The 23,087-nt window shown below is 40.2% G+C and overlaps 1 protein-coding gene across 6 annotated transcripts in view; it reads right to left on the reverse strand.

Annotated features, from left to right (window-relative positions):
• Positions 1-23,087, reverse strand: part of kalrna (kalirin RhoGEF kinase a) — a 753,406-nt gene that overhangs the window by 170,467 nt on the left and 559,852 nt on the right. For all 6 annotated transcript variants that reach the window (XR_011961692.1, XR_011961693.1, XM_072579334.1 and 3 more), the window contains one exon: positions 20,786-21,032. Coding sequence is in view for 4 of the 6 variants with exons in the window: in XM_072579334.1 (XP_072435435.1) it covers positions 20,786-21,032 (247 nt within the window). In the remaining 2 variants the exon portion in view is untranslated. The remainder of the gene's footprint in view (positions 1-20,785; positions 21,033-23,087) is intronic.

Consider the following 23,087-nt stretch of genomic DNA (forward strand, 5'->3'; position numbering starts at 1 on the left):
TTTCACACTTAAAGAATTTACTTAGAATTGTAATGTTGTAAAGGTTCTTACTGTGAAATATAAGCTATTGAAAACTTAAAAAAAAGATTAATTTGGAAATAATTTAGAAATTTACAGCATCACTGTGGCTACAACAGGAAGAAAAGGACAGTATTTCAAACACATTCTCTTGAAACATGTAAGTGAAAAAATGTTTGAAAAAATTTATACATTGACAACAAACTAGTTATTCCACACTGGCAGGAGTAAATATAGTTTAAAACATCACACAAGACTTGATATTGCATTTTAATTTTTGGAATTATGTTGAATTATGTTCTCTTCCTTCCTATCAAGTTATAATCGATTAATTTAAAGACTATAATTAAAGCAAGAAATTCAAATCCCACACACTCACTGATTGCTTTCCTGACAGCAGCCTGAGAACCTGAAATATTACAGGTGCAGCATTTTGTCATTGAGTTGAGTGCTTCCAACTTGCCTGAACACACCCTCCCTCTTGGTTTTCCTTTGTGAGTCAGTGAATTAGGAAAGTGTAAATGCTGGAAACACTCAGGAAAAACATCTCTTTAATTGCCAAAAACAAATGCTGAGCAGGGGTGCCTAGATTTTTTAAACAATCTGTTCAGACATATCAGTGGGCAAGGTGGGATTATGAATCCAAGTCTTCTACCTCATAGGTAAAGACACTATTATTATGCCACAAGAGTCCTCAAGCAGAAATATCAGTAGATCCGGCCAAGGAGGTGTGTTTTACTGAAAGTTTAAAATAATTTGGAAAGGTTCAGGAGAACAATTCAATAGCAAGGCATTTAGACAGCTGGGATATTTTAAAATGATGGGGATAAATGAAGGAGAGACACACACAAAAGGTCAGAGTTGTTGAACTAAGATTTCTCTGGGGCTGTAAGCTTGGACCAGATTACAGAGCTAGTCAGGAATGAACCTCTGAAGGAACTGAAAGAGGACAAGAACTTTAAATTAGAGTCTTATGGAGATCCAGCAAACAATATATATCAGCAAGATAAGAAGCTGAAAGTAAGAACCTTGGTGTCCTGGAAAACATGGAGGAGTTATGTCTTGAGCTGAAAAGAATGTACCACAGTACCAAGGAAGGAAAGGATTGAAATCTGAATCTTAAGGGGGTGTATGACATTCAAGCAGAGTAGGAAGCTAAGTAAAGGTGGAGGGATTGAAGTTCTAATCAAAGTTGGTATTGGTATGATAGTTAGAGATTACCTTGATTCTGGAGATCAGAATGCCGAATCTGTTTGAGTGGAGATAAGGAATCATAAGGGAAATAAAGCACTGCTTCCTGAAAACTTACAACACAGGATGAATTATAAACAAAGAAATATTGTGCACGAGTGGTATCGAGGCAGAAATAATTAGGGGTAATTTTAATTTAAATATAAACTGGAAGATCAGATTGGTAAGTGTGACCTGGATGAAGACTTTATAGAATGCATTTGAGATAGTTTCTGAGAGAAGCACATTCTTGAACGGACCAGATAGCAGACGCTAGTAGATTTGGTGTTATGTAATGTGACAGAGTTAATTAATGATCTCAGAGTGACTCCACCTTAAGGTAGCAGTGGTCTCAACATGATTGAATTTACATTGAGTATAAAAAGGGGAGGAATGGGCTAAGACTAGTTTTGTAAGCTGAAATAAGAGGAATTGTGTATGCATGAAAACTGAGCCAGTTGAAGTGAACTGCGAAGTTAGGCCAGAAGGTGTGACAGATAGTTACTGGGATATTTCAGAATAAGGACAAGATAATGTCAATCCTATGAAAAAGAACAGTTCCAAGGGGTGTCCCACCATTTGTGGTTAACCAAAGAAGTTAAAAAAAATCAGACTTATGAAAGAAACACATAATTGCATAAAGTCTGAATGGCAGAAGAATGATCAATATAGAAACAATGGTAGACAATGTCTTCAAAGTTAATCAGGACTAAATAAATGAGGATATGAAAGGAAGCTACCTAGCAACATCAAAACAGATAGCAAGAGTTCCTGCAGGTATAGAATAAGGAAAAGAGTAAGTAAAATGAATGTTGGTCCTCTGTTGGATTGTTATTTTCCCAGCGGATGTCATTACAGGACAAGTCAATTCCAAATGAAGAACCCAGCTTGACAGATCATATTTTATCTCATTTTGGTTTTAAAGACGTGGTCTCCCACTGACCTGTAAGCATGTAATGCTGCAGGTTTTGCCTTAACAACAAAATGTAAGTTCATTACAAAGGGAACAGAATAAATGGAAAAATCCAAACAGTCCACTAACAATACAAACTCAAATATTTTAAATCGAAGAGTGTGGTGCTGGAAAAGCACAGCTGGTCAGGCAGTATCTGAGGAGCAGGAGAGTTGACATTTCAAGCGTAAGCTTTTCATCAGGAATTCTGTGGCTTGGCACGACAAGTGTACATAAAATACATTTTGAGGGTTTTTGTCTCCACCACCCTGAAACAAACAGCAAATTCCAGATTCTCACTGCCCTCACATCCCCTCTAAACCTACTGGCCCTTGCCTTAAATCTATGCCCCCTGATCCTTGGTCCCACCATCAAGGAGAACAGCTTCCTTCTATCCATCCTATCCATAGCCATCATAATTTTATATATTTCAATAATGTCCTGTCTCAATCTGCTCTGCTCCAAGGAAAACACTTCCTCCTACTACCCCCTTGACCACAACCTCACCTCCCATCACCAAACCATCATCTCCCAGACCATCCACAACCTCATCACCTCTGGGGATCTCCCATCCACAGCCTCCAATCTCATTGCCCATGAACACCGCACCACCCATTTCCACCTCCTATCAAAAATTCACAAACCAGACTTCCCCGGTCGACCCATTGTCTCAGCCTACTCCTGTCCCACTGAACCCACCTCTGCATACCTAGACACCGTCTGTCCCCCTTAATCCAGGAACTCCCTACCTACATTTGGGACACCACCCATACCCTTCACCTCCTCCAACAGTTTTGTTTTCCCAGCCCCCAATGCCTCATCTTCACCATGGACATCAAGTCACTGTGCACATTGATCTGCCATGACAAAGACCTCCAAGCCCTCTGTTTCTTCATCTCATGCCATCGCAACCAGTCCCTTTCCATTGACACACTCATTCGCTTAGCTGAACTGGTCCTCACCCTCAACAACTTCTCGTTCCAATCCTCCCACTTCCTCCAAACCAAAGGGGTAGCCATGGAAACCTGCATGGGGCCCAGCTATGCCTGCCTGTTTGTCAGGTACGTGGAACAGTCCATCTTCCACAGTTACAATGGCACGAACCCCCACCTGTTCCCCCGCTACATTGATGACTGTATCGGCGCTACCTTATGCTCCCACAAGGAGGTTGAACAGTTCATCCACTTCACCAATACCTTTCACCCCGACCTCAAATTCACCTGGACCATTTCGGACACTTCCCTCCCCTTCCTGGACCTCTCCATCTCCATTTCTACTACAAGCCTATCAACTTCCACAGCTACCGAGACTATACCTCCTCCCACCCTATCTCCTGTAAAAACACCATCCCTTATTCCCAAATCCTCCGCCTCCACCACATCTGTTTCCAGGAGGACCAATTCCACCTTAGAAAATCCCAGATGGTGTCCTTCTTTCAAGATCGCAATATCTCTTTCCACATGGTCGACAACGCCCTCCAGCACATCTTCTTCACTTCCCGCACCACTGCCTTGAACCTCATCCCTCCCAATGCAACAATGACAGAACCCGCAGTCCACACCTTCCACCCCACCAACCTCCGCATGCATTGCATCATCTTCCGCCACCTAAAATGGACCCACCACCAGACACATATTTCCCTCCCCATCCCTATCAGTATTCCGCACAGACATTCATCCGCGACTCCCTTGTTAGGTCCACAGTCCAACCAGCCCATGCCCCACTTCCGGCACCTTGCCCTGCCATCGCAGGGAGCACAAAACCTGGGCCCATTCCACTCCCCTCATCTCCGTCCAAAGCCTCGAAGGATCTTTCCCCATCCGACAGAAATTTACCTAAACCTCCACCAATGTCATCTATTGTATCCGTTGCACCCAATGTGGTCTCCTCTACATTGGGGAGACAGGATGCCTACTTGCAGATCATTTCAGACAACATCTCTGGGACACACACACCAACCAACTCACAGCCCCATGGCTGAACACTTCAACTCCCCCTCCCATTCCACCAAGGCCATGTAGGTCCTGTGCCTCTTCCATCACCAAACACTCACCACTCAATGCTCGGAGGAAGAACACCTCATATTTCACCTTGGGGCCTTGCAACCACATGGGATCAATGTGGATTTCAAACAGTCCTCATTTCCCCTACTCCACATTATCCCAATCCCAAGCTTCCAATTCAGCACCGCCCTCCTAACGTGTCCATCACTTTTCCCATCTATCCGCTCCACAATCCCCCCAGACCCATCACCTTCTCCCTCACCTTCATCTACCTGTCGCATTCTCAGCTACCTTCCTCCCAATCCCACCTCCCTCCCATTTATCTCTCAGCTCCCGGCCCACAATCCTCATTCCTGATGAAGGGCTTATGCCCAAAACGTCGATTCTCCTGCTCCTCGGATGCTGCCTGACCTGCTATGCTTTTGCAGCACCACACTCTCGAATCTGATCTCCAGCATCTGCAGTCCTCTCCAAGGAAAACAATCACAGTCTGTCCAATCTCTCCATCACTGAAACTCTCCAGCCCAGGCCACATCCTGGTAAATCTCCTTTGCACCCTCTCCAGTGCACTCACCTCCCTTCAATAATGTGGATTTCAAACTGCTCACAGTTCTCTAGCTGTGGCCTAACCAATGTTTTATACAGTTTCAGAATGACTTCCCTACTGTTAAACTCTATGTTTCGGCCTTGTTGGGATTTCATTTGATTTGTTATTGTCACATGTACTGAGATGCAGTGAAAAGCACGTTTTAAAAATGTAATTGTGGGATGTGGTATCACTATCTGGCCAGCATTTAGTGCTCATTCCTAGCTGCCCTTGAGAAGGTGGTGGTGAGCTGCCTTGTTGAACCTGCTCCTCAAATGCTGCCTGACCTGCTGTGCTCTTCCAGCACCACACTCTTGACGATAATAATATTATTATGCCATCACCTCCATGGTGTGGTGACTCAGTGGTTAGCACTGCTGTCTCATAGCTCCTGGGACCCAGGTTCAATTCCACCCTCAGGGGACTGTCTGTGTGGAGTTTGCGCATTTTTCCAGTGTCTGCACAGGTTCCTCTAGGTGCTCCGGTTGCCTCCCACAGAGCAAAGGTGTGCAGGTTAGGTGGATTGACCATGCTAAACTGCCCATGGTGCTCAGTGATGTGCAGACTGGGTGGATTACCCATGGGAAATGCTGGGTTATAGGGATGGGGAGGAGGGGGGTTTGGACTGGTTAGGATGCTCTTCAGAGGGACGGTGTGGACTCAGTGGGCTGAATGGGCCTGTAGGGATTCTCCAATTCTCAGGAACATTGCTCCATATAGCTATCTTATTTCAAGGTATTCACAGGACTAACACTGCCTAAAATAAAATTTTAAACTAAAAGTTTATCGCACTCAGCCAAGGGAGATTCCCCAGGTTGAAAAAAACCTAGAGCTGTTTAATAAACTTTTGAGACCCCATTATTTAACATGCTGGGTCACAAATAATGTAACACAATCAAAAGGTCATTAGTGCACCAAAATCCATTCACTTGACAGCCAGACTTTAAAAACTGCTTTTTTTAAAATGAATTCACTGTGGATATGAAATAATTACAAGTTAATAATTAAGTTCAGACACACAAAAGAAAACACTAATTACTAACTCAATCCCAGAAATCCAAGCATGTAGCAATTAACACTAAGAGATCGAAGGCATCATGTCAGAATTCATCAACAGCCTTCAAGAAGAAGACTGAGTGTTTTCCTCTAAGATATCAGTAAAACATTTCAGGAAAATGTAACACTGAAAAAGAATCACTTTCTTGAAAAATCATTCAGGCTATGGAGGCGTTTGTTATGTTTCCAATTTTCCTCCTCAATATGCTAATTCTTTGGTGGTTTCAGAAATAATTGCTCTGAAAATAGATTTAATTCTGTTTGAAAGTCATCTTCTAGCACTATTGAAGGGTCTTTTTCTGGTAAATAATAATTTTCTGGTATAACAGTCACTTCTGGACCCATGTTTAGTATGTCTTACCTTTTTTAATTTCATCCCATTCTGCTTATCAATGAACCTCGTGCCTTGGCCAAACATTCGAAACATTCCTCCATGAATTTCTGCTTCCTCCAACAGGATACACAACCAAAACCCTTCCTTTCTCTCTCTTCTCTGTATCTTATAGGGACTCTCCTCTCTGCTACACCTCTGGTCCACTCTTCCAACTTTCATAACATTTCTTCACCTCCCATGGCACCACCATCCCAAACAATCATAGAAGTTTGACCATTTGCCCTTTTGCCTCCTCTGTCTTCATGTCCAAGAACAGAGAACGGTATCCACAATATCCAGATTAAAATAGTCAGTATTTATAAAGGTGCTGTCAGGGCATATATTTCTCAGGTCACAGACACCAACATTAAGAATGTAAAGGAATTCACCAGATTGTCATGACAATTAAGCAACAGGGTGAGCCAGCCATACAGTTTATCTCATTCCTTGGAACTTCAAATCAAAAGGTCTGATAGATGGCACTAGAACAACATTACAAACTTCTTCAGTGAACTTCATACACTTATTGAATTGAAGAGGTTATCACCTGTTGATTGACATGCCTCATATATAGTCTCTACAATGTTAAACTTGCTGAAGGTTACCATGACACATTTGTACTCATTAACTGAAACACAGTCACAGAGTTATAGAGATGTACAGCATGGAAATGTACCCTTCAGTGCAACCTGTCCATGCCAACCAGATATCCTAAATTAATCAGTCCCATTTGCCAGCACTTGTCCCATATCCCTCTACACCCTTTCTATTCATATACCCACCCAGAAGCCCTTTAAATGTTGCAATTGTACCAGCCTCCACCACTTCCTCTGGCAGCTCATTCTATACATGCACCACCCTCTGCGTGAAAAGGTTGCCCCTTAGGTCCCTTTTAAATCTTTCCCCTTTCACTTAAACCTATGCCCTATAGTTTTGGACACCCTTGCCCCAGGGGAAAGACTTTAGTTATTCACCCTATCCATGCTCTGCATGATTTCATAAACCTCTATAAGGTCACCCCTCAGCCTCCGGCGCTCCAGGGAAAACAGCCCTCGTCTGTTCAGTCCCTCTCTATAGCTCAAATCCTCCAAACCTGGCAAAACCCTTGTAAATCTCTTCTGAACCCCTTTAAGTTTCACAACATCTTTCCTATAGCAGAAAGACCAGAATTGCACGCAGTATTCCAAAAGTGGCCTAATCAATATCCTGTATAGCCGCAGCATGACCTCCCAATTCCTATACTCAACAGACTGACCAATAAAGGCAAGCATAGCAAACACTTACTTCACTGTCCTGTATCACTACATCTTATCTAATGGAAGAATCTGAATTAACTAGTTATCTGGCAAGAAGTGCGAACAAGTGCTGCAATGAGACAAATGGTTCTTGAAAAGTTATAAGTAAAAGATTCAGAGTGATCTTAGAGCTGCAAATTCAATACCTTGACCTGTCTTGAGGGCTACCTAATGAGAATTATATTAATAAATCTGTAATCCTTCAAGTTTCTGCCATCTACAGTCTTTGCAACTTTGCAGTCAAAAAAGTGCTTAGCCAGGGAGAACCTTTGGGAGCTAACGCTCTTTACTACAGAGGCAAAGTCTGAGGATTGGAGCTTATGGGCAGTTAGAATTAGAGGATTCCGCAATCATTGTTTAGGTGCAACATGACTCAAATAATGAAGAAACACCTCTGCTTAAGTGTGTCTCTACATTACCATTTCACCACTCCCTGCTGCAGGTTGAGATCTATTAATCCAATGCAAAACAACAACGTGAAAATTCACATTCTATCAGGCCTTTCTGAACTTACTAGACTTTGAGTTGCTAACATGAAGGATGAAGAACTGAACACAAAATAAGTGCACTTTCTCTTTAATCATCAGCAAATTAATAATTGCTAATCATCGCATTTCTTCTTCACACCTGGTGGTATTTGAACAGGTGTTGCTTTCTCCTGTTCAAATGGTTCTCCTGCCGGCAACCTAAGGGCAAATATTGCAGGAAATGATTGACTCCTCTTAAAATTACAACATAGATAATTAAATAAAGCATTAGTTTCGAGGGCATGCAGTGCCTACAGAAATGGATAGCTTTCCAACACAGTGGGAAATAACTGTTTAATTATAGACAAAAAAAACCTAAAAGCTGGAATATGGTACTTCAATAGTTGGAACCCAAAGCACATTTGTATTTAGTGAGACAGAAGTACCAAAAGTATCATGACTGCAATAGTTCAGGAAGGCACCTTACCACCATCTTCTCAAGGGCAACTAGGGATGGGCAATAAAGTTGACACAGCCAGCAATGGCCATGTCCCACAACTGACTGAAAAAGAGAATGAATCCTTCAACTAGCAGTCTGATTACATTTAGTATCTGGATTGGAAGTGAAGTGTATTCATCTAAGAATCCACATGCAAACAAATACAGACAGGGTGAAATATTTCAACATAATCCCTTTATATCTCCGAAACGCATTCTTTCTATAAAAAAATCCCAAAACACATGAGAATGCTGAAAATCAAAAAAACAATGACAGAAATTGCTGGAAAAGCTCAACAGGTCTGGCAGTATCTGTGGAGAGAAACTAGTGCCAACGTTTCAGGTCCAGTGATCCTTCCTTAGAACTGCAGTTCAGCCACACTGTACACTAAAGGTTCTCCTCCAGACCGAGTGTGTATGGGCCCTTTTAAGTTACTGCACATTTGAGGTTGTGCAAAAACAATATTATAACAACAGCTCATTCAAATGAATAAACAATGCACAGCGAAAAAAGGGAACATTGTTTGAAACGATTCACTGCAATGCTCTTAACCAAGGAGGCCGCCTAAAGAATGGAATGTTCATATTCAAAGGATGATCATGGTATAGTTTGTGGTTTTGGCACTGCGGAGAGAGGCCATAGTGCTGGATTTGTTATTGGATGGTTAAGGGAATTGTATGGCAGAGACGTTCAAGTGTGCATTCACCAACTTTAGGAACCTAGAAACAGGAATAAGTCTCTTAAGTCTGTTTTGCCATTCAACAAGATCTGTGACACAACCCACTTGCCTCATTTCCTTTGATGCATTCAGTTAACCAAAACGTACTAACATCAGACTTTAAATTAATAATTGATCTTGCATCAGTTGTTGTGAGCAAGAGAGAGTTCTAAACTTCTCCCACATAGTATGTTTCTTAATTTTACTCCTGACAGGTCTGGTTCCAATCTTTAAGGTTACATGGTCTAGTTTTAGACTGCCACCCAGCAGAAATAGCTTTTTCTATCTAACTTGCCTATTATATTTAAATTCCAAGAACTGTCAAACAAATCACCACTTAAAATGCTAAATTCTAGGAATGTAACTCTGGTTTGTGCATCTCTTGTAGTAATCTATCCATTGGCATCTAGTTATTGCTGCACTCCCTCCAAGACCAAATAACACCTTCCTAACATGTCATGTTCAGAATTGCTCAAAATATTCAACATGCAGTCGAATCTGGGCTTTACACAGCTGAAGTATGACTTCTACCCCTTGTATTTTAGCCCTCTAGATATAAAGATGAGAATTCACAGTTTAGCCTAATTAACCTATCAATATTGCTTTGTAGTTTTATGTTTTCATCTACAATGCTTGCAGAGCCACATACACACGCAAAGTTGGGTATTTGGCTTTCAATTTTACCATCAAAACATTATTAATTCAGTGAAAGGTTGAGGTTCTATAAAGTATCTTCTGGAAGTCCAGTTAAATAACATCCATTATCATGATAGCATCAAGAAACAGACTCCTGATTTTTGCATTCCATCATCTGATTTTAATACCTGCAACTTTCAAGGATTGAAATGGCTTTAAAAAGGACTTAAAATTGGCACAGTAATTGGGTAACTATCCAAGAGATTAAAAAAAAAGGTTAGCCGGACTGCAAGACCTGGAAAACGAAACAGGAATAAACAAAACTGATTTTAGCATTTTTATCAGAAGAACTGAAACTAGTCCTGTCTGTTAGGTATGAAGAAACCCTCATCCCTTATTTTGATTTGCACCTGTATGATAAGTTAAAGATGAAAGATGTCAGTTACAATTACCCAAGCCTGACACAATGAACTCAAACATTCAAATGCACAAACTGGTTTGTATTTCAGGAGGTAGAGCAGGGGAGGTGGATTTATGATTGCACAACTGCAGAAAGCTCTCTCTCTCTGCCTCTCAAAGAACAAAGCACCCAGTGACAACATTAACTGGAGAGAAACATCTGAAAACAAGGAACTTAAAATGAAATATTCACTACTGCTGAGAATACTAGACATTAATTAACTAACTATGGACTCAGACTAATGCCTTCATGTCTCAAGGACACCCTAAGGATTTTAAACAGTTTATTACTTTCACCTTCCTCTTTTATTGGATACTCTCCAATTATAACTTTGTACCCCTATGGCATGCGTGCTTACTGTCATGTTTTTCTTATTTTTCTTGGAATTAGCATATCATTAAAATAACTTTTTCACTCAGAGATCCTATAATTGGATCCTTATTGAGCCCATACAGTTTGGTTTGCTACATTCTATTTTATTAGAGGGTGGTATTTCATTGTGCTAAAAAGAACATCAATTTTTAATGCAGCCAACTAATGAGGCTAAGACGAGGGAAACCAATTCACCCCTTCTCATCTGGTCAAAGGAACCAGGTCATTCTGCAGCCTGTATAGTTGAAATAGTTAGTACCAGATTAGTTTTAAGTTTAAAGTTATGTCTACTGGTAACTAGTGCAGACTGGGAAATTCTGATCTGGTTATTAGCAAGCATAGAATGTAATTGCCCACTAAGACCTACAGGGCAATATTTATTCCATAAGACTGTACTAGATTCAAACTTAAGTTTAATGCGCTCAATCATATTAGCACTGGGCCCCTTTTTCTTATAAGTTACAGAAAGCAAGCAAAACTCAGATTTCTAATGTCTATGGGTAGTTATGAGCTGTAATTTGTGAAATGCTATAAATTTGTCTTTATATGCATTTATGCAGTAAAGTGTCAGAAACACCATTTTTATAATCTAATGTATTTTAAATATTGGCTTTACTAATCTTTCTTTTAAAAGTGCGTTTGTGATATTATGAAGATGGGAATTGGTTTGTCACTGAAACTTGCATTATTCTTTGTTGGAGTTTTAATGACACAATGTGTAAGAATAAAGAAGTTGAATACAGAAGATAACAGGGACAGTGTGAAAATTACCAAATGCTTCTAATTTTTCCTCAGACTAAATATATATTGTTCTAATCTATTTTCATAAGTACAATTTTTAAGAATTTGAGTTTTCTGACATTTTCAATTAAAACAATTCACATTGATAATTACAGCCATCTACCATGCTTGTAAGTTTGAATATATAAATTTCAATGAGCTAAATAGATTCTAAATCAATCTGAGCCCTGAAGAAACCATGGAAAAAAATATCTTCAAAACAAATGAGGTTGGACAAGGGGAAATCTGCTCTTATTTGATAAACATTCTATCATTCTACCTGGACTGTTAATCCAGGGACTCAAGTAATGTTCTGGGGACTATGTTTCAAATTCTTCCAGCGCAGATAATGGAAACTGAATTCAATAAAAATCTAGAATTAAAGACTCGAATGATGACCACAAGTCCATTGTGAATTGTTGAGAAAACCCATCTGGTTCACAAAGGTCCTTGAGGGAAGAAGACTGCCATCCTTACCTGGTTTAGCCTACGTGTGACTCCACACCCACAGTCATGTGGTTGACTCTAAAAGGTCCTTTGGGCAATTGTGTATGGGCAATGACGCTGGTCTAGCCAATGACGCCCTCATCCGTGATTGAATAAGCAAAAGAAATTCATCATACTCAACCGAAAATGAAGTCGTCACAATAAAAACCTTTCCATTAATGTCAGTTCACAACTGTAGGGATTTAAATTGATTTGTTATGAGAAGTGGATAGTTCAGTTAGAAATATGCAGAATCCAAGACAATCAAGATTTACAGACAAATAAAATTAGATTTTGGACAGATCTACAAAAAAATTAACTACAAATCACAGTGGAGAAAAGAGTCTCAGAAGGAATCAGGGTAAGATATGCTAAAAGTAAGAACAATGATCGTATTTTGCTTTTACTTCAAGCTTTTATTTCTTGTTGTTTGACCTTGCATTCACAGTAATCCTCCAGTGAACTAGAAAGAGAAGTGGTAACATTCAAGAAGGTATATCCAATCTGGGTTCAGAACAAAAACAGCAGAAGATACTTTTTGTACTATACATATTCTGCAGCAAGGTTATAGTGACCTAAAACAAAAAGCGTCCCCAATAATAGTCAGGACAAAAATAACAGATGGCCATTGCTACACAACTAGGAAAATCTAGGGCATTATTCCTCTTGATAAAGTAGGACACCTGGATGACTTTGTAAATGATCACAGAAATCCATAAATCAAGTTATTCTAGGTACACACTTTTGTGTCAAATTAAGAAAACAGCAGGATCTTCACGTGGACAGAAGCAAGTCATATTTGTCAAGATGATAAAATCACTAGCAATATCTAATTTTAACCCAGAGGAGTAATGGATGAGCTTCTCCCCCAAATTAATATTTTATAAGCATTGTTTACCAAAGCACCTTCTATTTACTATTTTTGCTTGACCTGTCTATGCAAAATTCTTCATTAAATCCTGATGAGTTTTTGTTCAAATTACTTCATATCATTGCTTTCCTTTTCTAAATAATTTATCATTAAACATGTTTTGTATTGCAAGGAGACATTAACAATATAACAAAGGCTGGTGTTTACCCTAATTGTGCTTATGAAGATCCAGTTCTTGCTGCTTAACTGTTGCAAAAGCATTTAGAAAACATCTTTAATGTAGTAAACATCTTTAATACACTTCACAGTTGAAAAAGAAGAGAAAAGAATGTAAACTGACACTGAGTACAGTAGCAGAAAGAGACAAAGTATCAAAAATGAACAAGCCATTACCAAAGAGAGGTTAAGAATAGAATTTTAAAAGTTTCTGATCAATGTTCCTGGGTCGGTAGTTGAGATGCTAAAGCCTCTAGAGCAGAGGATCAGAGATTCATAACAGATCGGAATAGCAAGAGGTAGAGTACAGCTGAAACATTTGGCTGGAGAAGGTTACAGTGTTGGGTCAAGACTGTAGAGAAGATATCTATAAAGGAAACTAAGATTACTACCTTCAAGGGAGATCAGTGATGACAAGGAGAGAGTAGAGGAATTTCCATTTGAGTTTTAAACAAGTTCATGTTTATGTAGCAGGTAATTCAGAAGGTCAACATAAAGAAATCGAAAAGCAGTCCAAATATGCTGAAAAGTTTGAATTAAGGTTTCAGCAATGATGGAGTTTGAAGTAAGGTCAGAGGTAGGTTATGTTAAGAAGATGGATGTTCGCATACTTCGCGATGAGTAGGATGTAAAATTTGACATTCAGCTCTAGATCACTTGGAATGCTAATTTGTATGCCATAAGCAAATAGCTAAGATTTGGAGGTATAGTGCTGGGTGGAGTAGGCAGGGGCTGTTCTTGAAGGGCTGTGATGCAAATTTTGATCACCTGTGATTCTCTAATGATTTAGCTCTAAAGTACACAATCAGTTTGGTACTAAGCTATGGGATATTTCAGGTTACACCATTTGACTGTTTTGAGTTCACCAACATCTGCCATGGCAATATCTGGAATTGAGTAAATTGTAGGAACTAAGAGTTGACAAGTCCCTGTGTTCTGATGGATTTTATCCTCGGGTCTGAACACAAGAAGCCAGTAAGGTTGCTGATGCATTGGTTTTAATTTTCCAGAACTCGTTAGATTCAGGAAAGGTTCCTTTAGCTTGGAAAAAAATTAACTTCTTTATTCAAAAAAAGGAGGGATGCAGAAAGTAGGAAACTAAGGTCAGTTAGTTTTACATCTGTCATAGAGAAAATGTTAGAAGCTACCATTAATGATATTATAACTGGATACTTGGATAAATTCAAGCTAATCAGGCAGAGCCGATATGGTTTTGTCAAAGGGAAGTCACGTTTAACAAATTTATTGAAGTTCTTTGAAGAAGTAACTTGCACTGATAAAGGGAACCAATAGATTTCCAGAGGCATTTCGTAAGGTGCCACAAGGCTTTTGAGGGAAAAATTCTCATAAGGGGTAACATTTGGCTTGGATAGAAATTAACTGGCTAACAGGAAGAAGAGAGTAGGAATAAATGGGTTTTTTTCCGGCTGGAAGGATGTCATGAGCCACAGGGGTCAGTGCTGGGGCCTCAATTCTTTACAATTTATATTAATGATTTGGATAAAGGGATCAAAGGAATGGTCGCTAAATTTGCTGATGAATAAACATTAGTATGAAAGTGAGTTGTGAAGCCGACATAAAGAGCCTATAAAAGGGATAAAGATAGGTTAAGTGAGTGCAAAGATTTGGCAAATGGAGAAGTGTGAAAATATCCAAAAAAGAAGCATATTATCTAAATAGAACATGGAACATAGAATGTGCAGGCCCTTCAGCCCTTAATGTTGTGCTGACCTGTGAAATTAATCTGGTGGCCATCTATACTACATCGTTCCATAATGGTCCATCTGTATGCTCAATGACCATTTAAATGCCATTAACGTCGGTGAGTCTACTACTGTTACAGGTAGGCCGATCCATGTCCCTACTAATCTCTGAGTAAAGAAACTACCTCTGATATCTATCCTCTATCTATCACTCCTCAATGTAAAGCTATGTCCCCTCATGTTAGCCTTCACCATCCAAGGAAAAAGGCTCTCACTGTCCACCCTATTTAACCCTCTGATTATCTTATATGTCTCGATTAAGTCACCTCTCAACCCTCTTCACTCCAAAGAAAACAGCCCTAGTTCCCTCAGCCTTTCCTCATAAACATTCCTTCCATAACAGGCAATACCCAAGCAAATCTCCTCTGATCCCCCTCCAAAGCTTCCATATCCTTCCTATAATGCGGCGACTAGAACTGTATGCAACACTTCAGGTGCGGTCTTACCAGTGTTTTGTACAGCTGAAGCATGACCTCATGGCACTGAAATTCAATCCCCCTCCGAATAAATGCCAACAGACGATATGCCTTCTTAACAACCCTATCAACCTGGATGGCAACTTTCAGGGATTTCTGCACCTGGACACTGAGATCACTCTGTTCATCTACACTGCCAATAATTTTATTATTAGTCCAGTATCCTGCAATCCTGTTACTTCTTCTGAAGTAAACTACCTCACACTTTTCCGCATTAAACTCCAGTTGCCACTTCTCAGCCCAGCTCTGCCTTGGCAAAAGGTTGCAGAGCTGGAGATTCAGAGAGATCTGAGTATCCTGGTACATAAATAATAGAAGGTTAGTGTAGAGGTACAGCAAGTAACCAGAAAGCTAATTAAATGACATGTTTTATCGTAAGGGGAACTGAATGCAAGAGTAGGGAGGTTATGCTTCAGTTGTACAGGGCATTGATGAAATTGAATCTAGAGTACAGTGTACAGCACTAGTCAATGTACAATTAGAAGCAGTTCAGAAAACATTTAATTGATTAATATCTGGAATAAATAGACTCCTTTATAGGGAAAGGCTAGGCCTGCTAGGCCTGTGTTCTCTGGAGCTTAGAAGAGTCAGAGATGACTTAATTGAAATATATAAGTCCTGAGGGGACTTCACTGGGTGGACGTAGTTAGGATGTTTTGTCTTCTGGAGAATCCAGAACTAGGGGTCATAGTTTAAAAATAAGGAGTTACCCACTTAAATCAAAGATGAAACCTTTTTTTCTCTGAGGGTTGAGTTTCTTTGGAATTCCCTTCCTCAAAAGGCAGTGGGTATAGAACCTTTAAATATTTCTAAGGCAGAGATAGATAGATTATTGATTATGAAGGGCTTGAAGGATTATTGGAGATATGCAGGAATATAAAATTGAGAATAAAATCAGATAAGCTATGATCTTATTGAATGACAGAGCAGGTTTGAAGGGCTGAGTAGCCTATTCTTGTTCCCTGTTTATATATTCAAAACAATGAAGTACTAACCATACACAATCATTCGTATTTGCAAAACGCACAGCATCTAAGATATGATTCTGCAATCGGACAACATTTGCGAGATGATCCTGAATGTGACAGTAATTATGCTGGCAACCAATTTAGGATTGTCATTCAGCCTCACAGTATGGCTCACTTATGTGTATTGAACGCTATATTTATTAATATTCAAGGCCTGATTCTTTGCAGTCAGAGAGCACACATACATCCACTGCACACCTGTTTCAACGCAACAAAATAGATGTTAGCCATTCACTCGCTCAATTATCAGAATGATACCTTGATCAATCAGCGTCAATCCAACTGGTTTAAAAGTTCAAACAAAGCCTATTTGTTAACTGTCAATTAGCATCAATGGGTTCATTCTCCATGGCAACACCTCTATCAATTAGCATTCACTTGCAAAGCAATCAGTACTTTCCTCTCACATAGTGGAAATATTGATTTCCCCCTTGAATTTATTTTACTGTTCTAATGAACTAAAGATGAACAGCTTTGACACATGTATTTTTCAGCTATAATGGGGTAAGATAAGCTTTTTTAATACAGTTACTTTTGAAAATATTTTGAATAGAAATGTGACCATTTAACTGACCAGATTCTAGATTAGAGTGGTACTGGAAAAGCACAGCAGTTCAGGCAGCATCCAAGGAGCAGGAAAATCGACGTTTTGGGCAAAAGGTGGATGCTAGAAAATTGTTTCTGTTAGGCGAGGAGACTAGGACCCGTGGACACAGCCTTAGAATTAGAGGGGGTCATTTCAGAACGGAAATGCGGAGACATTTCTTCAGCCAGAGAGTGGTGGGCCTGTGGAATTCATTGCCACGGAGTGCAGTGGAAGCCGGGACGCTAAATGTCTTCAAGGCCGAGATTGATAGGTTCTTGTTGTCTAGAGGAATTAAGGGCTACGGGGAGAACGCTGGCAAGTGGAGCTGAAATGCGCATCAGCCATGATTGAATGGCGGAGTGGACTCGATGGGCCGAATGGCCTTACTTCCACTCCTATGTCTTATGGTCTTATGGTCTTATCAACAGTTGGATGAGTCTTATGCCTGAGTATTTCATGAACATCTCAAAGATTTCCAAATATTATTAGATGGCTCATAATTTCTGTCTATAGTGAATGGACATGGTTGTAAAAAAGAGGAGGCATGATGGGGACATGGAAGGGACATAGTGGATGTAGAGGAGGCAGGGAAATGTCGAGAAATGAGGGTAAGAATTGAAGGGTGAAGACTAGGGTGACTAACAGTCCTCTATTTCCACCTCTGCCCTGTTTCAGGAAGTGGCAATCCTGGAATCCCAGTCACCATTTTACCCAATCCCCAAAGTAAAAATTGTGTGGCCAGGCACTACTGGATCAGTAGTGCCTGGCCACTACTGCAGTAACTGTGATACAGTTTCATTTAATCCTGGTCATTAGTGATACATTCAAAATAAACTTCTGCAGTAACTGTGATACAGTTTCATTTAATCCTGGTCATTAGTGATACATTCAAAATAAAAACATGCACCATTGTAGAGATTTAAAGTGCTCAGCTGTGTTTTTCTGATTTTGCACCATGATTACAGACAACATATTAAGCACAACATTAGCTAAAATAGTTCACGAAATTCTACTTGGAAAACCTGCTCTTGTTACAAACTGTCATTTAAAATTTTTGTATACGAAAGGAATAACTTTTGTCTACGTATTGCCCAGTTTATGCTGAAAATGAATTTGATAGTCAAATGATAAAGTATAAAGAAATCTCAGCAATTGACAATCAAATCTCTGCCAAACACAACTTTTGTCAATGCTTCAAAATGATCAGCATACATTCCAGTCTAAAACAGACTTCTTTCAGTTTTTAAAATAACATTATATGCTGGTTTTAGGAATCCAAAATGTCATTATTATGGGACTTTAAAGAGATGACTGAAGGTTACTCTAAAGCATGCGTCTGTTTGTATTAAAAAAAAGAGCTTAAATGATCTTGCCCTCATAAAAATACTGCAGTACTCACTCTTTCCCACCCCACATTGACCTCCTGGCTTAGATCCACAGGGTGTATTTTTCAGCCCATCCTATTGCTGAGCTGCTGGTGAGCATAACTCCCTGTCATTACATAGATAATATGAAAAGCTCAAAATGTCGACTCTCCTGCTCCTCGGATGCTGCCTGACCAGCTGTAATTTTCCAGCGCCACATTTCTTAATTCTGTTTTGCCAGTCAGCCACTCATCTTAACTCCAGACTTCTGCATTCATTCCAATGTACTTTTTTTCCTACTTGGAAATTAGGTGGTGATATTAATCACCAACTTCCTATTTAAATACCTTCAGTCTAGTTTCCAGCATTCACCCACACTCAAATGGTTCTAGCTGAAGTCATGAATGAAACCAATGGTGTTCTATCTTTCCTCATCCTTGCTGTAGTACTGATCATGGTTTACCAGATAATTTTCTATTAGGATTTGGATATGATTCCCAATTCAAATGTATCTGAAGATAATTGAGAATGTTTCCTCATCCAATCCCTATCATCTCTGTCCTCAATAAGCTACACAGCACTTTCCATAACTTAAAGCTTCAACTTTAAAACACTGGATTTTTACATCCCTCAATCACTTGCTCAGACATCACCCATCCCTCTCTGCAGCTCTGTTACTACAGTCTCTTCCAGTGAAATGTTATCCCCAAATCTCACTTGTTTCTCTTATTCTAGTCTTATGTCCAAGCCCATTTGATTAGATTAGATTCCAGAGTGTGGAAACAGGCCCTTCAGCCCCACAAGTCCACGCCAACCCTCTGAAGAGTAACCCACCTTGACTCATTTCCCTATATTTACCCTTGACTAATGCACCTAACAGTATGGGCAATTTAGCATGGCCAATTCACCTGACCTGCACAACTTTTGGAATGTGGGAGGAAACCTGAGCACCCGGAGGAAACCCATGCAGACATGGGGACACTGTGCAAACTCCACACAGGGGAATCGAACCCAGGTCCCTAGCACTGTGAGGCAGCAGTGCTAACCACTGAGCCACCATGCTGCCCTCGGCTATGGTATTTGGGCAGTCATTTGTTCTTTATTTTCTGGAAGTTCTTCCAGTTACCTCATTACTTTGGCTGAGCTGTGAATTGCTTCTCAATCTCTTTTCCCCTTCTGCAGAGCAGTAGTGATGAAACTGGTTTCATCACTGGTAGTGCACTATTTACTGCTGTTAACTTGACTCCAGGTTAGGATGTAGGGGCCATGCACCGACCTGTATGATACCAGTACTAAGATTTCACTAAGTGTCCAAACACGCAGGCAGGACCCCATTGCCATTGACTGTCTAATTGTGGCTCATCAGGTTTACATGTGGTTACTTCCTATATCTTGACTTCAATTCTTGAATGATTCAATTAAAATGACAAATCAATGCAAAGAAAAAAAATACATGCATTTAACAAGTTTTCTTTTCAAGACCACCAGACAATCCAAAAAACTTTACAGCTGAGCCAATGATGTACTTTTGAAATACAATCATTGTTGTAATGTCAGAAAGATGACAGCCAATGTGTGCACAGTGAGCTCTCACTGTCAACCATGTGATAATCACCACATAATCTGTTCTTGTAATTTTGACTGAGGGGTTAACTTTCGCCAGAACACTTCTCAGCTCTTTTTCAAAATAGTTACATGGCATTTTTTATGTCAACCTCAGAGAATAGAGGAGGCCTCAGTTTAACATCTCCTCTGATAGGAAGCACCTTTAACAATGCTCCAGAAATGCGCAGAATTCAACCAGGATTTCTGTATTCAAGCGCAGGACTGGAATTTAAACCAGCACCTTGTGACTCAGAGGGAAGGATGCTAACAACTAACTCAGGTCAGTTTCATTTCAAACTGGATTTGTGGTGCTGGAAGAGCACAGCAGTTCAGGCAGCATCCAATGAGCAGTGAAATTGATGTTTCGGGCAAAAGCCTTGAAGAAGTTTTCCTCCTCTCTCTACAAGAATCTCAGGGAGTCCCTCTCCCACTGCAACTCCCAGGTCATTCTTTTCCACCTATCCACTCCACCCTCTCCTCCTTGACCTATCACCTTCATCTCCTCCCCCACTCACCCATTGTACTCTATGCTACTCTCTCCCCACCCCCACCCTCCTCTAGCTTATCTCTCCATGCTTCAGGCTCACTGCCTTTATTCCTGATGAAGGGCTTTTGCCCAAAACGGCGATTTCGCTGCTCGTTGGATGCTGCCTGAACTGCTGTGCTCTTCCAGCACCACTAATCCAGTATTTGGTTTTCAGCATCTGCAGTCATTGTTTCTACCTTCATTTCAAACTGCTTCTACTATCATTCAATTAGTTAGAGCAAAATAGGTGAGACCCTTCTTGAACTCATTATTATTATTTTAAAGAAGGAAGGTTGGTTTATTGCAGTAACATAAAACAAATCCTTCATACGATTTTAAACTGGATGATTATTCAGCAGTTCAAACCAGTCATTATTCCAGGTCCTAGGATAAGAAAGCATTTAAAAAGCTACATTTACCTTTTCCAGATGGGAAGAAACATTCCATTTCCACGCTGCTGCGGGAGTGAGAAATGCAGAGTGTACTGCTTGGAACCAAACCTTCCAGCGGAGGGCTTCTATCGGTTGTACGTACTAAGCACCAGCCAGGCCTTTCACTGGGTCTCTCCAAGAGCTCAACAGTCTGTCCTATTTGGATACTGAGTTCACTGCTGTTGCTTGCTAAGAAGTCTTGCAGCACCACTGTCAATTCACAACCTCCAGAAAGCTAGTGGGGGAAGATATTGAAAAAACACTGTTTTAAGACATTGTTAGCATTTGAAAGAGGATAATATAATTCAGTGATAAATCCTTGGCAAAAAGGAACAACGCTTTTAAGAGTATAAGTTTTCCATTACATCTATTTGTGCTTTTTTCAGAACAGTTCTGATGAACTTAAGCAATGTTGTCTTTTGTGTGAACCAATGCTCACAGATTGAATCATTAACTTGAAACTCGGATCTCAACCAGATGTCAAATTTATTTACAACCCTACTACGGACCTGTAAGTTTTCTTTTTAAGTTGACAAATTGAGAAATTGTGAGACCCCAGGTACTTACTAAGAGTGAACCACAAGATTTCAAGGTTTTAAGCAAACAAAAAAAACATTACTATAAAGTCATTGTAGTCCTAACAGACCATAGGAGTGCTCTCTCATTAGACAGAGATGATTGATGGTGGCTTGGTTTGCGGGTCATCAGGCCTCAGACAAGTGGCAAGGTAGAGAAAGAGAGACGACCTTCATGGTAACTTCAGCCAGTACAGAAATTGAACTCCCCCATGCTGTTAGCATCACTCTGCATTGCAAACCAGCCATCCAGTCAACTGAGCTACTCAACAGAAAACTGTCTCACCATTCAACACAGTTGGAAAATTAGACATTTTCCTCTCAATGCAGGAATCTCTCTTCCCGCCAATTTTATACAATTCTCCCAACATTCTTGCCAATGTCCACATTGTTCAAAGGCTGAAAAGATCCCACCCACTGCATCAAACACTGCATGGAGCATAGCAAATAGCAAATGTAGTCAAGATGGATCCCACAGGTTTCAAAGCAACACCTCACCCTAATCTTAGTAAAACTTTACAAGGGATTCCAATTTCTTCTATTTCAAACACTTAGCTTTCGAGCTCACTCAAAAGCTGCTAAGTTACATACCTCCTCGTCAACAATTCATATTCCAGCTCATATTCTGATCAGCTATATGCTCTCCTGTACTCTAGAGACTGCATTCCAGCATGTATTCACAGAAACAATTTTCAGCTTTTCACAGACTGCTAGCTTCACCAACCTGACATTGCCTGTGTTTCTATGAGCTTAAAAGTTGCTCAGCTGCACAAAGCAAATGCTACCTGTGGGCGTCATTCACCCTCACTTTCAGCTGCAATAAACTGTTAACAGCACATTGTTTCTTTTGACTCCCATGAGCTCATAAGGCCTTGCACAACCTAACATCAACACTTTGCTGCACTTCCTGACTCTCTGAAATTCTCATGATTTCCAATACCTTGGAGACTGCTGCAGCAGCACCCTTTCTTGGAACCTGCTTCAAGACCTGACTTGCTAACAAACCTCTCCTCTTACTGTCTTCATGCAACTTTCTAAAAATTAACTGTTCAGTAAACCTTGTATTGGCCTATTGACAAACAAATCACAAAACAAGCCCTGTGTTTTTTTGAGGCAGTAGAACAATCAAACGTTGCAGCCCCTTGGAACTGTCTGTTTCAAGAATATCATAAGTGTAGATTAATGGCTTACTGAAGGGATACAAAAAGAAAGTTTTGTCACAGAATGCTGGAGCATCAAAATAGAAACAGAAAAAGTTGAAGAAACTCAATAGGTCTGATAGCAACAAATGAGAGAGAAGTCCAATATGTTTCCTCTTTGGAACTATCATAAGAAGAGGATGAGGTCTTGGGGTTGATAGAGGAGTAAACAAGGTTGTTATGGAGGGAACAGAACCTTTGAAATGCTGACAGGGGAAGGGACAGAAGATATATTTGGGATTGGTATTATGCTGTAGGTGGGGGAAATGGCAGAGGATGATCCTTTGAAGGCAGAAGCCGGTGGGGTGGGAAGTGAGGTCAATACCTCATCCACCTTCCACAGCACTTTCCCATGCACTGCAGGAGATGCAATCCTTTATTTCCACCCACCTCTCTGCCCAAGTCTGCAAACTCTTATTTCCAGGTGAAGGGTCAATTTGTCTGCATTACTTTCAATCTGGTCTATTGTATTCGGTGCTCACAATGTAGTGTCTCTATACCTGGGAGACTAGATAC

This window comes from Chiloscyllium punctatum, chromosome 10 (genome assembly GCF_047496795.1).
Source record: "Chiloscyllium punctatum isolate Juve2018m chromosome 10, sChiPun1.3, whole genome shotgun sequence".
In the NCBI taxonomy this organism is placed as follows: Eukaryota; Metazoa; Chordata; class Chondrichthyes; order Orectolobiformes; family Hemiscylliidae; genus Chiloscyllium; species Chiloscyllium punctatum.